This window comes from Zeus faber, assembly GCF_960531495.2.
Source record: "Zeus faber genome assembly, chromosome: 8".
Taxonomy (NCBI): Eukaryota; Metazoa; Chordata; class Actinopteri; order Zeiformes; family Zeidae; genus Zeus; species Zeus faber.
This window is the reverse complement of record NC_137195.1, coordinates 863,903-879,661: the sequence shown is the minus strand read 5'-3', so window position 1 is coordinate 879,661 and position 15,759 is coordinate 863,903. Positions and strand designations below refer to the sequence as shown.

General features: G+C 45.3%; 2 protein-coding genes across 2 annotated transcripts in view; one reads left to right on the top strand and one right to left on the bottom strand.

Moving 5' to 3' along the window:
* LOC307233798 (transmembrane protein 79-like) overlaps window positions 1–3,507 on the top strand; it is a 4,979-nt gene extending 1,472 nt beyond the window's left edge. The window contains exons 3-5 of the mRNA XM_080005220.1: window positions 891–1,085; window positions 1,467–1,692; window positions 1,814–3,507. Coding sequence (XP_079861346.1) covers window positions 891–1,085; window positions 1,467–1,692; window positions 1,814–2,015 — 623 coding nt within the window. The 3' untranslated portion in view covers window positions 2,016–3,507. The remainder of the gene's footprint in view (window positions 1–890; window positions 1,086–1,466; window positions 1,693–1,813) is intronic.
* Window positions 3,508–5,687: 2,180 nt separating this feature from the next.
* gon4lb (gon-4 like b) overlaps window positions 5,688–15,759 on the bottom strand; it is a 36,181-nt gene continuing 26,109 nt past the window's right edge. Inside the window, exons 30-32 of the mRNA XM_080005733.1 lie at window positions 15,141–15,384; window positions 14,799–14,901; window positions 5,688–5,955 (exon numbers count right to left, since the gene is read on the bottom strand). Coding sequence (XP_079861859.1) covers window positions 5,821–5,955; window positions 14,799–14,901; window positions 15,141–15,384 — 482 coding nt within the window. The 3' untranslated portion in view covers window positions 5,688–5,820. The remainder of the gene's footprint in view (window positions 5,956–14,798; window positions 14,902–15,140; window positions 15,385–15,759) is intronic.

The following is a 15,759-nucleotide window of genomic DNA, read 5'->3' as shown; positions in this document are numbered from 1 at the left end:
TCGGGGGGTTGCGCGGTGTAGACCCGGTTGCTCTGCATATTTACGCTTGTTCACGACAAAAGACCGGAGGAGCCCATTCCGCGTTCAACGTAAACTCTGAAAATTGTAACTCGCGCTGCGTTTCACAGAACCCTGAAAACTGTCGATACGGAATGATGTGCTTTATGCCGGCGTCAGACGACACAATGTTTTTGTCTTTCACCACGGTCACCGCGTCAGAGTAGATCATAGTGCCATCGATTCTCATTGCGTCTCGGTTGAGGAGACTGGCAACACTACAAGTAAGACCCCGACCAATCATCACCGTGCAAGTTCACAGGTCGTCGGGGGGCGGGGAAGCTGTCAACAAACATGGCGACAGAAGCGCTGTGTGCGCCGCTGGCGGTCTTGTGCTGCAGAAAATTAAAGAAAGAAAAAGAGATGGTGGACCCGTTGAGTGTAGATGTGATGGTTTGGACAGTCTGTGTCTGGCTTCTCTTCACCGTGTTTACATACAGGTATGTGCCACACAGAGCACGCTGTCATCCTATTGGTCAACGTCAAGGAAGGCGTGGTAGGTGGTGTGAGACTAGGCAGGAAAATACAAAACACGCTGACACGCTGGGCCTTTGGTCAGGGTGGTCACCGATGATGTCACACTACACTGGGAAAGACGCCTGTTCGTCGTTCCCGATGTTCATATTCAGGCCTGATACTGGAAAATTGTCGGCTGCAACAAAACCGGGTCAAAATCGGACTGAATTTGTGTAGTCTGATCCAAACCCGGAAAACTGTAATACATACCTAACACGACTAAACTGGACCCTAAGCGTTGCCGCCTGCAGCTCTATCTTTTATTATTATTGTAAAGTCGATTATTATTTTTAGTTAAACTGTGAATGTCCTTCTAGCCACTCGCTGCTGCTCCAGCCGCGACGCCCTCAAAGTGGGCGTGGCCTTGTTCACGGCGGCACTGCTCTTCCCCTTCCTGGTGTGGGGAGGGTACGTCTTCCTGCCCTTCGACGCACCGCTGCTGGACAGCGCCCCCCTCAGGCTGGTCTACACCCTGCGCTGCGCCGTGTTCGCCAGCATTCCCATCATCATGGGTGAGGAGGCAGCTGCACTGTGTTCAAGTTCAAGAGGTCATTTGTCACATACGTATACACACCTTCATACATGTATGTAGTGAAATGTCATGACACCTGGTGATTAGGCACAATAAGCTCTAAAAATACTAAAATGTGCGTAATCGACACAAGGTGCTCGCTGTGTTGTCTAACTGGAGGCCCAAAAGAGGGTCACCAGGCAGCTGGAACATGGAGAGAACACGGAACAAAATGATCAGAATGAATAACTCAATTTGTTGTTTTTATTTTTTTTAAGGGGGTCAGGATGTATCGTGGCGCGGAAAATATGGAATACACATGGGGGTGTGGCTTTGGAGGGCGTGGCATGGTAGGGTGTAAAAGTGTTGTTCCTCCTCCCAGGGTGGTTGGTGCTCGGCATCAGCCGTTTGCGAACAGGAAGTGTCAAGCCGCTGTGCGACGGGGCGGAGCAGTGCCCCCCGCAGGTGGGCGTCCATCAGCGCTTTGTGTCCGACTCGGCTTCGCTCTTCCTGATCTACTTCCTGCAACTGGGCGTCATGGCGATGTACCTCAGCCAGGGGCAGCTGAAGCTGGTTCCGTTGCTGACCATCATGTTCGCTCTGGGGCGGTAAGATAAAAAGGATGATGAGCTCTTACATCCTGGTTGTGGTTGCAGTTCAACCTTGCTTGCCTGTGATTGGCTGTTGATGTTTTCCCAGCATGCTCAGCGTGTGTTCTGGTTCTTCCAGGCTGGCGTACTGGCTGGCAGCCTCCCTGGGCAGCAGCATCCGTGGCTTCGGCTTTGGCCTGTCCTTCCTGCCTAGTGTGGCTATGCTAACCGCTAACCTCTACTTCATCTTCACCGTGGAGGCGGCGGGCTCCATCTACGCTCAGCAGGGGGCGTTGCAACACGACCCGCCTCCAGCCACCAGGCAGAGGTTTTGGGGATAAAGAACGGATAGGAACCTCGGACTGGGGAAGAGAGAAGGGACCAGAAAGACAAGGCTGAAGGTTCTAGTTGAATTCTAGTCAGTCAGGTTCTAGGTAGTGAGTCAGATTGTAGTTGGTTAATCTGGATCCAGTTGATTAGACAGGTTCTAGTAGGTTGGTCAGGTTGCTAGTTGGTTAGTCAGGTTCTAGTTGGTCAGTCAGGTTCTAGTTGGTCAGTCAGGTTCTAGTTGGTTAGTCAGGTTTGTGTTGGTTGGTCAGGTTCTAGTTGGTTAGTCAGGTTCTAGTTGGTTAGTAAGGTTCATTTTGGTTGGTCAGGTTCGTGTTGGTTAGTTCAGGTACTAGTTGGTTAGTCAGGTTCTAGTTGGTTGGTCAGGTTCTAGTTGGTTAGTAAGGTTCTAGTTGTTTAGTTCAGGTTTGTGTTGGTTAGTCAGGTTCTAGTTGGTTAGTTCAGGTTCGTGCTGGTGATCCAGGTTCATGTTGGTTGGTCAGGTTCTAGTTGGTTAGTCGGGTTCTAGTTGGTTGGTCGGGTTCTAGTTGGTTGGTCAGGTTCTAGTTGGTTAGTCGGGTTCTAGTTGGTCAGTCAGGTTCTAGTTGGTTAGTCAGGTTTGTGTTGGTTGGTCAGGTTCTAGTTGGTTAGTCAGGTTCTAGTTGGTTAGTAAGGTTCATTTTGGTTGGTCAGGTTCGTGTTGGTTAGTTCAGGTACTAGTTGGTTAGTCAGGTTCTAGTTGGTTGGTCAGGTTCTAGTTGGTTGGTCAGGTTCTCGTTGGTCAGTCAGGTCTGTGTTGGTTAGTAAGGTTCTAGTTGTTTAGTTCAGGTTTGTGTTGGTTAGTCAGGTTCTAGTTGGTTAGTTCAGGTTCGTGCTGGTGATCCAGGTTCATGTTGGTTGGTCAGGTTCTAGTTGGTTAGTCGGGTTCTAGTTGGTTGGTCGGGTTCTAGTTGGTTGGTCAGGTTCTAGTTGGTTAGTCGGGTTCTAGTTGGTTGGGCAGGTTCTTGTTGGTTAGTGAGGTTATTGTTGGTTAGTCAGGTTAAGCCTTATTAATGTTGTTTAGAACTTGAGTTTCTCTTCAGCCTAGAATTTTCATTGTGAATTATTTTTTTATTCTACTTAATACATTTGTTTATTTTCATTTAAAAATATTACTTAAATATTTCACACACAACAAGGAGCTTGTTAGTACCGTTATAGCAGCTTCTCCAATTGATAATTAATTGATTAAATAATTTCAACTTGAAATCAGTTCAAACATCAAAGGGTGTTTTTGTCAAAATGGTTTGATCGACTGTTTGATCAGTCAAATTCAGATTTTACTAAAGTGGCAGAAATATTGAAGTTATATGTTAGATACATTATTTATGAATGTTCTTTGTATATTATTCTGTATTTTTATAATGCTGTTTACGAGGTTCTTACTTGACATTGTCACAAGGAAAACAATACAAAAATGTAGAAAAAGAAGCAAATTAAAATGTGTCATAAAAAAGGTAAAAAGATGTTATTAGTTTCATGATTTCCAAACAATGTGAGGTATCGTGGAATTTAAAAAAATGAATTGCATAGAGTTTAACATAAAATGTAACTGTTTTCAAGTAGTAGAACCTAAATGGGAGTAGTACCTTGTAGCAGTTTCTCCTACCACACGCCACCCAAGTGGTGTTTTCAGAGCCTCCGGCACAGAGACACAGAAGACGATGGGTTGTAGACACCAGTTTATTGTAGAGAGGAGGCTAGCTGGAACAAGCCAGGAGCAGTTTATTGTAGAGGGGAGGCCAGCTGGAACAAGCCAGGAGCAGTTTAATGTAGAGAGGAGGCTAGCTGGAACAAGCCAGGAGCAGTTTAATGTAGAGAGGAGGCTAGCTGGAACAAGCCAGGAGCAGTTTATTGTAGAGAGGAGGCTAGCTGGAACAAGCCAGGAGCAGTTTAATGTAGAGAGGAGGCTAGCTGGAACAAGCCAGGAGCAGTTTAATGTAGAGAGGAGGCTAGCTGGAACAAGCCAGGAGCAGTTTAATGTAGAGAGGAGGCTAGCTGGAACAAGCCAGGAGCAGTTTAATGTAGAGAGGAGGCTAGCTGGAACAAGCCAGGAGCAGTTTAATGTAGAGAGGAGGCTAGCTGGAACAAGCCAGGAGCAGTTTAATGTAGAGAGGAGGCTAGCTGGAACAAGCCAGGAGCAGTTTAATGTAGAGAGGAGGCTAGCTGGAACAAGCCAGGAGCAGTTTAATGTAGAGAGGAGGCTAGCTGGAACAAGCCAGGAGCAGTTTAATGTAGAGAGGAGGCTAGCTGGAACAAGCCAGGAGCAGTTTATTGTAGAGGGGAGGCTAGCTGGAACAAGCCAGGAGCAGTTTAATGTAGAGAGGAGGCTAGCTGGAACAAGCCAGGAGCAGTTTAATGTAGAGAGGAGGCTAGCTGGAACAAGCCAGGAGCAGTTTAATGTAGCGGGAGGCTAGCTGGAACAAGCCAGGAGCAGTTTATTGTAGAGAGGAGGCTAGCTGGAACAAGCCAGGAGTAGTTTAATGTAGAGGGAGGCTAGCTGGAACAAGCCAGGAGCAGTTTAATGTAGAGAGGAGGCTAGCTGGAACAAGCCAGGAGCAGTTTAATGTAGAGAGGAGGCTAGCTGGAACAAGCCAGGAGCAGTTTAATGTAGAGAGGAGGCTAGCTGGAACAAGCCAGGAGCAGTTTAATGTAGAGAGGAGGCTAGCTGGAACAAGCCAGGAGCAGTTTAATGTAGAGAGGAGGCTAGCTGGAACAAGCCAGGAGCAGTTTAATGTAGAGAGGAGGCTAGCTGGAACAAGCCAGGAGCAGTTTAATGTAGAGAGGAGGCTAGCTGGAACAAGCCAGGAGCAGTTTAATGTAGAGAGGAGGCTAGCTGGAACAAGCCAGGAGCAGTTTAATGTAGAGAGGAGGCTAGCTGGAACAAGCCAGGAGCAGTTTAATGTAGAGAGGAGGCTAGCTGGAAAAAGCCAGGAGCAGTTTAATGTAGAGAGGGGGCTAGCTGGAACAAGCCAGGAGCAGTTTAATGTAGAGAGGAGGCTAGCTGGAACAAGCCAGGAGCAGTTTAATGTAGAGAGGAGGCTAGCTGGAACAAGCCAGGAGCAGTTTAATGTAGAGAGGAGGCTAGCTGGAACAAGCCAGGAGCAGTTTAATGTAGAGGGGAGGCTAGCTGGAACAAGCCAGGAGCAGTTTAATGTAGAGAGGAGGCTAGCTGGAACAAGCCAGGAGCAGTTTAATGTAGAGAGGAGGCTAGCTGGAACAAGCCAGGAGCAGTTTAATGTAGAGAGGAGGCTAGCTGGAACAAGCCAGGAGCAGTTTAATGTAGAGAGGAGGCTAGCTGGAACAAGCCAGGAGCAGATGGAACATGTCATGACAGGGCTCCTCTCCTGAGTGAGTGTGGGGATGTGGGTTTTACCTGCTGCTCGTTAAACCAACCAATTAGCAACAGGTATGCAGCCACCCTGACCCCATCACCTCCATCCAGGTCAGGTGTGGCTGCTCAAACCATCCCATCCACCACAAACCTAAATGAGAGTGGAAGCTAAGTTTGCAGAACCTAAATGAGATTAAGGTTCTACTCTCATACTAGAACCTAAATGAGATTAGAACCTTAATGAGTATTTTCTACAGACAGTATAGAATAATAATAATAATGACAATAATAGCAGCATGTGTTGGAACCTTTAATGAGCTTATTCAACTTATTTACATTTACAAGTTAAGTCTTGTTTACATGTTGACGTCTTACCTGTTTACATTGTATGAAACATCAAAGATGCTGCGTCACGTTTTAAAATGTCTGAACCAAGCAGTCTGCCTTCAGCTGGTCGACCGCGCCCCCTCTTCCTCTCTGTGATTGGCCTGCAGCTCAGGAGGCGGAGTCTCATCCTCTGAGCCTGTTTGACGGGCGGCGTTTCGAAACAGTTGCATCAGATCCCGAAACCTCCGTGACACCTGAGCAACGACACCACCAGGTTACACGACACTAAATATATATATATATATATATATATATATATATATATATATATATATATATATATATATATATATATTTATACAGGTGCAACTACCCACACACACACACAAAAAAATATATATATATATATTTATACAGGTGCTGCAACAACACTAAAAAATATATATATATATATATATTATTTATACAGGTGCTGCAACTAAACTAAATATATATATATATATATATATATTTATACAGGTGCTGCGACTACACTAAATATATATACAGTGGGGCAAAAAAGTATTTAGTCAGCCACCAATTGTGCAAGTTCTCCCACTTAAAAAGATGAGAGAGGCCTGTTATTTTCATCATAGGTAAAATTCGACTATGAGAGACAGAATGAGGAAAAAAAATCCAGAAAATCACATTGTCTGAATTTTAAAGAATTTATTTGCAAATTATGGTGGAAAATAAGTATTTGGTCAATAACAAAAGTTCATCTCAATACTTTGTTATATACCCTTTGTTTGCAATGACAGAGGTCAAACGTTTTCTGAAAGTCTTCACAAGGTTTTCACACACTGTTGCTGGTATTTTGGCCCATTCCTCCATGCAGATCTACTCTAGAGCAGTGATGTTTTGGGGCTGTCGCTGGGCAACACAGACTTTCAACTCCCTCCAAAGATTTTCTATGGGGTTGAGATCTGGAGACTGGCTAGGCCACTCCAGGACCTTGAAATGCTTCTTACGAAGCCACTCCTTCGTTGCCCTGGCGGTGTGTTTGGGATCATTGTCGTGCTGAAAGACCCAGCCACGTTTCATCTTCAATGCCCTTGCTGATGGAAGGAGGTTTTCACTCAAAATCTCACGATACATGGCCCCATTCATTCTTTCCTTTACACGGATCAGTCGTCCTGGTCCCTTTGCAGAAAAACAGCCCCAAAGCATGATGTTTCCACCCCCATGCTTCACAGTAGGTATGGTGTTCTTTGGATGCAACTCAGCTTTCTTTCTCCTCCAAACACGACAAGTTGAGTTTTTACCAAAAAGTTCTATTTTGGTTTCATCTGACCATATGACATTCTCCCAATCCTCTTCTGGATCATCCAAATGCTCTCTAGCAAACTTCAGACAGGCCTTGACATGTACTGGCTTAACAGGGGGACACGTCTGGCACTGCAGGATTTGAGTCCCTGGCGGCGTAGTGTGTTACTGATGGTAGCCTTTGTTACTTTGGTCCCAGCTCTCTGCAGGTCATTCACTAGGTCCCCCCGTGTGGTTTTGGGATGTTTGCTCACCGTTCTTGTGATCATTTTGACCCCACGGGGTGAGATCTTGCGTGGAGCCCCAGATCGAGGGAGATTATCAGTGGTCTTGTATGTCTTCCATCTTCTAATAATTGCTCCCACAGTTGATTTCTTCACAACAAGCTGCTTACCTATTGCAGATTCAGTCTTCCCAGCCTGGTGCAGGTCTACAATTTGGTTTCTGGTGTCCTTTGACAGCTCTTTGGTCTTGGCCATAGTGGAGTTTGGAGTGTGACTGTTTGAGGTTGTGGACAGGTGTCTTTTATACTGATAACGACTTCAAACAGGTGCCATTAATACAGGTAACGAGTGGAGGACAGAGGAGCCTCTTAAAGAAAAAGTTACAGGTCTGTGAAAGCCAGAAATCTTGCTTGTTTGTAGGTGACCAAATACTTATTTTACTGAGGAATTTACCAAATAATTCATTAAAAATCCTACAATGTGATTTCCTGGATTCCCCCCATTCTGTCTCTCATAGTCCAAGTGTAGCTATGATGAAAGTAACAGGCCTCTCTCATCTTTTTAAGTGGGAGAACTTGCACAATTGGTGGCTGACTAAATACTTTTTTGCCCCACTGTATATATATTTATACAGGCGCAACAACTACAGTAAAAAAAATAAATAAAATAAATAAATTATATATATATATATATAAATATATATAAATATAAATATATATATATATATATATATATATATATATAAGGTCCTGCTACTCACATACAAAGCCATAAATGGACAAGGACCTAGCTACATTGCAAACTCACTAACAAATTACACACCAGCCAGAACACTCCGCTCATCTGACTCAGGGCTATTAGAGATCAATAGAAGCAGTAAAAAATTGATTGGTGATGCAGCCTTTGTTAAATATGCCCTAAAACTATGGAATACACTACCCACAAATATCAGAGAAGCAAACACATTGGATATATTCAAAAGGCAGCTTAAAACATATCGCTTCACCAAAGCATTTCACTAACTACCCCATCCTTGCACTATGATCTGACACTACGATGTGAACTTTTAATACTTTTAATACTACCAAACTTTAAATTTATTTTCTTAATCATGGTGCACGGTGGCGCAGTGCATTGCACTGCTGCCTCACAGCAGGGGTTCGATTCCCGCCTGGGGCGCTGTTGGCACTGTGCTCCGGCGGGTTATCTCCCAAATAGGAGCCACCTCACGTCAGTAAGGACCCCCACCAAAAACATCCACCCATCCTTGTCTGACCAGCAATGGACATTTATCACCTGGTCCCCGGGCGCGTCCACGTACGCTGCCCACTGCTCCTGGCTGTGCCCCCGGAGGAAGGACAAGCCAGGATGGGTCAAAGCAGAGGAACCATTTCACCAGCACCATCAAGCATGTGCATGTGTGTGTGTGTGCAAGCATGTGTTGTAGTGTGGTGTGTTGTGTGATGAATAAAGACTGTTTCTTCTTTCTTCAAATGAAGTGACCTATCAAAGCACTAGTCTCTGATATGATGCAAATAAATATGTTTGTGTATGTATGAAACCAGATCACGATAACCAAAAGTAACCTATTAGAACACTAGGATCTAATACGATAAATTAGTATGTTCATGTCTGCTGTGCAACTAGATTATGATAACTCAAAGTAACCTATCAGAACACCAGGATTGGATACGATGTTGATTATTGCTCTTATTGTTTTTATACTTTTTATATTTCTAACTGTCTTCCATAATAACTGCACTTGCCACTTGCCTATTGTTATTAAACTACTGATGTGAAGCACTTTGCGCTGCAATCCTTGTATGAAATGTGCTATACAAATGAATGTTATTATTATATTATATTTATACAGGTGCCGCAACTACACACACAAAAAAATAAAATAAATTATATATATATTTATACAGGTGCTACAAATACACTAAATATATATATATATATATAAACAGTTGCATCAACCCAAAACCTCCGTGACACCTGAGCAACGAAACCACCAGGTTACACAACACTATATATATATATATATATATATATATATATATATATATACATACATACATACATACATACAGGTGCTGCAACTACACTAAGTATATATAGAATATTCATACAGGTGCTACAAATACACTAAATATAGATATAGTATATTTATACAGGTGCTACAACAGCACTACGCCCATTTTGGTTTTTATTATTTTTTGAGCTTGTAGAGCTTATTGTGCGTAATCACCAGGTGTCATGACATTTCACTGCATATATGTATGATTGTATGTATATGTATGTAGCAAATAATCTTGTGAACTTGAAATATAGATATAGTTTATTTATACAGGTGCTACAACTACACTAAATATATATATATATATATATGTATATTTACATATATACACTCACTTTATTAGGTAGGTAGGTTCAATCACTTGTTAACACAAATAGATAATCAGCCAATCACATGGCAGCAGCTTGTTGCATGGAGGCATGTAGACATGGTGAGGACGACTTGCTCAGGGGATTTAAGTGACTTTGAACATGGCATGGTTGTTGGTGCCAGGCGGGCTGGTCTGAGTATTTCAGAAACCGCTGACCTACTGGGATTTTCAGGCAAAACCATCTCCAGGGTTTACAGAGAACGGTCCCAAGAAGAGAAAACATCCAGTGAGCGGCGGTTGTGTGGACAAAAATGCCTGGTTGAGGTCAGAGGTCAGAGGAGAACGGGCAGACTGGTTCCAGACGATAGAAAGGAAACAGTCACTCAAATAAGCACCGGTTACAACCACGGTTTGCAGAACAGCATCTGTGAAGGCACAACACGTGGAACCTGGAAGCAGATGAGCTACAGCAGCAGAAGACCACACCGGGTGCTGCTCCTGTCAGCTCACAACAGGAAACTCAGGCACCGACAATGGAGGAATAGAAGATTGTAAACACGTTGCCTGGTCTGATGAGTCTCCATTTCAGCTGCCACCGTCACATGGTCGGAGCAGAATGTGGTGTAAACAACATGAAGGCATGGCTCCATCCTGCCTGCTGTCAAGGGTTCAGGCTGCTGGTGGTGGTGGTGTTGAAGGTGGTGTAATGGTGCGGGGGATATGTTCTTGCCACACCTTGGGCCCTTAGTACCAGCTTAGCATGGTTTAAAGGCCACAGCGTACCTGAGTATTGTTGCTGAGCATGTCCATCCCATAATAAGCACAGGGCAGCATCTTGTGATGCTACTTCCAGCAGGATAATGCAGCACGTCACAAAGCTCAAAGCATCTCATAGTGGTTTCTTCAACATGACGATGAGTTGACTGTTCTCCAACGGCCTCCACCCTCACCACATGTCAACCCAGTAGAGCAGCTTTGGGAGGTGGTGCAACGGGAGCTTGGCATCATGGAGGTGCAGCCAACGATTGTACTTTATTTGTTTCTTTCTTTGTAACGATTGTACTTTATGTGTTTCTTTGTAACGATTGTACTTTATTAGTTTTTTCTTTATAACGATTGTACCTTATTTGTTTCTTTCTTTGTAACGATTGTACTTTATGTGTTTCTTTGTATAGATTGTACTTTATTTGTTTCTTTCTTTGTAACGATTGTACCTTATTTGTTTTTTGTAACGATTGTACTTTGTAACGATTGTACTCTTTTTGTTTCTTTCTTTGTAACGATTGTACTTTATTTGTTTCTTTCTTTGTAACGATTGTACCTTATTTGTTTCTTTCTTTGTAATGTTTGTACTTTATTTGTTTCTTTGTAATGTTTGTACTTTATTTGTTTCTTTGTAACGATTGTGCTTTATTTGTTTCTTTCTTTGTAACGATTGTACCTTATTTGTTTTTTGTAACGATTGTACTCTATTTGTTTCTTTCTTTGTAACGATTGTACCTTATTTGTTTCTTTCTTTGTAATGATTGTTCTTTATTTGTTTCTTTCTTTGTAATGATTGTACTTTATTTGTTTCTTTGTAACGATTGTACTTTACTTTAACCCTCCAGAGAGCAGAGTGGCACAGGAGGCGGGGAAGAGAGAGAGCCAGGAAGCGAGCGGCCTTCATTGCCAATCCCTTCCGTTTTGCTAAACAGCTGCTTCGGGATAAACGCAGTGGCCGGCTTGAGTGCTCAAGAGAAGAAGTGAACCACTTCCTCCAGAACACTATGAGCGACCCACTGAGGGAACAAGATCTAGGACCCAACAAAGCTCTCATCAGCCCTGCCCCACCAACAGCAGAGTTCAAGTTGATGGAGCCTAGCCTGAAGGAGGTTGAAGAGGTCATCAAGGCAGCCCGCTCAGCATCTTCCCCAGGCCCCAGTGGTGTACCCTACCTCGTCTACAAGCGCTGCCCAGAGCTTCTCCGGCACCTGTGGAAGACCCTGAAGGTGATCTGGCGAAGGGGGAGAGTGGCCGACCAGTGGAGGTGCGCAGAGGGAGTTTGGATTCCCAAGGAGGAGGACTCGAAAAACATCAACCAGTTTCGGACAATTTCACTACTGAGTGTGGAAGGGAAGTTGTTTCATAGCATCGTCTCCCGAAGACTGACCGAGTTTCTCCTCAAGAACAACTACATCGACACTTCGGTACAGAAGGGTGGGATTCCTGGAGCTCCCGGCTGCCTAGAGCACACTGGTGTAGTCACAGCTTGCTGTGTTGTGGTTGGACCTGACTAACGCCTACGGGTCCATCCCACACAAACTGGTTGAGCTTGCGCTACACCTCCACCATGTTCCCAGCAAGATCAAGCACCTGATCCTGGATTATTATGCCAACTTCAGGCTCATGTTCACTTCTGGGTCAGTAACATCAGACTGGCATCGCCTAGGGGAAGGAATAATAACAGGTTGTACCATCTCCATTACCCTTTTCACGTTGGCGATGAACATGGTGGTCAAGGCTGCAGAGGTAGAATGCAGAGGGCCCCTATCCAGATCTGGTGTTCGCCAGCCCCCTATAAGAGCCTACATGGACGACCTTACCATCACAACATCAGTCCCAGGGAGCAGGTGGATCTTGCAGGGATTGGAGAGACTCATCACATGGGCTAGGATGAGTTTCAAGCCCTCCAAGTCGAGGTCCATGGTACTGAAGAGGGGGAAGGTGATGGACAAGTTCCGGTTTTCGATCTCTGGAACTGCAATCCCATCCATCACGGAGCAACCAGTCAAGAGCTTGGGGAAGCTCTTTGACTCAAGCCTGAAAGACTCTGCTGCCATCCAGGAGTTTGGTGTACAACTAGGAGCGTGGCTCACCAAGGTGGACAAGTCCGGCCTGCCTGGTAGATTTAAAGCCTGGATCTACCAGCACTCCATTCTGCCCAGAGTCTTGTGGCCTCTCCTCGTCTACACAGTCCCTGTAACAACTGTGGAATCCCTCGAAAGGAAGAGCAGTGGCTTTCTTCGGAAGTGGCTGGGCCTTCCCCGCAGCCTTAACAGCGCTGCCCTGTACGGGACGAGTAACACCCTCCAGCTACCCTTCAGTGGGCTCACTGAAGAATTCAAGGTGGCACGTACAAGAGAAGCCCTACAGTACAGGGATTCCAGGGACAGCAAGGTGTCATCAGCTGGGATTGAAGTGAGGACAGGAAGGAAGTGGAAGGCTGAGAAGGCAGTGGAGGTGGCAGAGTCACGCCTAAGGCAAAAAGCACTGGTAGGGGTCTTGGCGACAGGGAGAGCAGGCCTGGGCTATTTCCCAAAGACCCAAGTGAGTCAGGCCCGGGGTAAGGAGAGACACCATCTACTCCAGGAAGAGGTTCGAGCAGGTGTGGAGGAGGAGCGAGTGAGTAGGGCAGTGGGACTCCGGCAGCAGGGGGCATGGACAAGATGGGAGAGCGTGTTGCAGCGCAAAGTCACTTGGTCAAACATCATGCAGGCAGACTTCCACCGCGTCCGGTTCCTTGTGCAGGCAGTCTATGATGCCCTTCCGAGCCCAGCGAACCTCCATGTGTGGGGGAAGAGCGAGACACCTTCCTGTCCCCTGTGCTCCGGAAGAGGCTCCTTGGAACATCTCCTCAGCAGCTGCCCAAAGTCCCTGGCTGATAGTCGCTACCGTTGGCGCCATGACCAGGTTCTGAAAGCAGTTGCTGAGAGCATAGCCTCGGCCATCAGCACCAGCAAACACCATCATGCTCCGAAGAAGGCAGCCCCCTTCATCAAAGCGGGAGAGAGACCCCGGGCATGTCCACAGACAACAACAGGACTCCTCCACACAGCCCCTGATTGGCAGTTGCATGTTGACCTGGGAAAACAGCTGAGGTTCCCCCAGCACATTGCATCAACATCTCTCCGGCCAGACATGATCATCACCTCTGAGGCTTCAAAACACCTGATCATGCTGGAACTTACAGTGCCCTGGGAAGAGCTCATTGAGGAAGTCAACGAAAGGAAACGTGCCAAATATCAGGAACTGGTGGAGGAGTGCAGGGGCAGGGGCTGGAGGACATTCTACGAGCCAATAGAAGTTGGCTGCAGAGGCTTTGCAGGACGCTCTCTCTGCAAAGTCCTAGGCCCTTTGGGCGTGACAGGGGCGGCCAAGAAGAGGGCCATTAAATCCGCAAGCGAAGCCGCAGAGAAAGCCAGGAGGTGGCTGTGGCTCAAAAGGGCAGATCCGTGGGTTGCTACTGGGACGCAAGCCGGGGCATGATCAACCCCGGCTCGGTCACCTGGGGGAGGGTGTCTGATGTTGCAAGACCCGAAACACCCAATGATCTCAGGATACATCACTGAAGATGCGTCCCAGTGCATCCAGGAGATGTTTCTTTCAAGTTATTTGTTTCTTTGACACGATTGTACTTTATTTGTTTCTTTCTTTATAACAATTGTACTTTGTTTCTTTGTAATGATTGTACTTTGTTTGTTTCTTTCTTTCATGAACTATTATTGTTCCATATCCAATAATAAACAATAAACAGTAATAAACATGTCAAAATCAGCAATCTCACTATAGTAGAAAGTGAATTGTGAATCCAATCGCGTGAGTGTGATCAGATCACATGACATGTTATTAACATACAGCAGATCAGCCTTGAATGAGTATACTGTATATAGTATTACTATATGAATGGGTATACTGTATATAGTATTACTATATGAATGAGTATACTGTATATAGCATTACTGTAAGAATGAGTATACTGTATATAGTGTTACTATATGAATGAGTCTACGTCTATAGTTTTACTATATGAATGTGTATACTGTATATAGTATTGCTACATGAATGTGTATACTGTAAATAGTATTACTAAATGAATGTGTGTACAGTAAATAGTATTACTAAATGAATTTTTATACTGTAAATAGTATTACTACATGAATGTGTATACTTCATATAGTATTACGACATGTCTATACTGTATATAGTATTGTTACATGAATGTGTATACTGTAAATAGTATTACGAAATGAATGTGTGTACTGTAAATAATATTACTACATGAATGTGTATACTGTATATAGTATTGCTACATGAATGTGTATACTGTAAATAGTATTACTACATGAATGTGTATACTGTATATAAGCTTGGCAGGTCTGAAGTTGTTTCGGTCAATGGGAGGGAAGGGCCAATCACCTGGCTGGGAGTCTTGTTGCCGAGCAGATTAGCGATGAACTGGAAAGTGCTGTGATTGGCTCCTTCCTGCTGACAGGTGGTCAGGATCACGCGGTCCGCCTCCCTGGGAACAAAGAGCAACCTTCAAATCCCGTCAAGGTCGACGGGGACGTCGGGGATCGAACGTCATCACCTTGAATCGTGGATCAAATCACTTTCACTTTCAATTCTTTTTCATTTCAATGAGAAATGGACTCGAGGGCCGTCCTGGCTTGGGGGCGGGGCTCAGCCCATCGGGGTGTGGCCCTGTCGGGTGAAGCCCCGCCCACATGGTATTGCTGGTGGAGTCGTGTGACCTCTGACCTGGTCCAGACGACCTTCTCTCCTTTCGCCGTCAGCAAAATGTTCTTGGCGCCGACGGGAGCGTCGGGGGGGCCGGGCCTGGCCCCGCCCGCTCCGAGCGAGGAGCAGCTCTCCTCATCCACACGACTCCTCTTGGGCGACGGACGCTCCTCCTCCTCCTCCTCCTCCTCCTCCTCCTCTTCCTCCTCCACCTCCTCCTCCTCTATGCCCCCGGCTCCAGCTTCTTGTTCTTCACCTCCCTCTGCTTCAGGAAGAAGGGTTCATGTGGAAATACAAAGGAAACATCCAGGAGCTTTAAAGGACGGCTGGGCGGTTCGATGCCCAGTCCTTCATGTGGAATGAAGCAGAGTTGTCAATTTAAATGATTTTCTTTTCCGCACCGTGCGTCCCCTCAGGACACCAGGCTGCAGCCACGCCCCCTCACTCTGCAGCCACGCCCCCTCACTCGGCTCTGCCTGTGTGTGATTGTGGACGACTACATCTATCATGAACTTATTCTTCCCACAGTTCATTTATTACTTCAATCAAATGTGTTTTACTCAATAATTCTACTCTTTTGGTTGTTTTTTCGTTTTCTTTTGAGTTGAATAATAATAAAAGTTTTTTTGTCAACATTTGT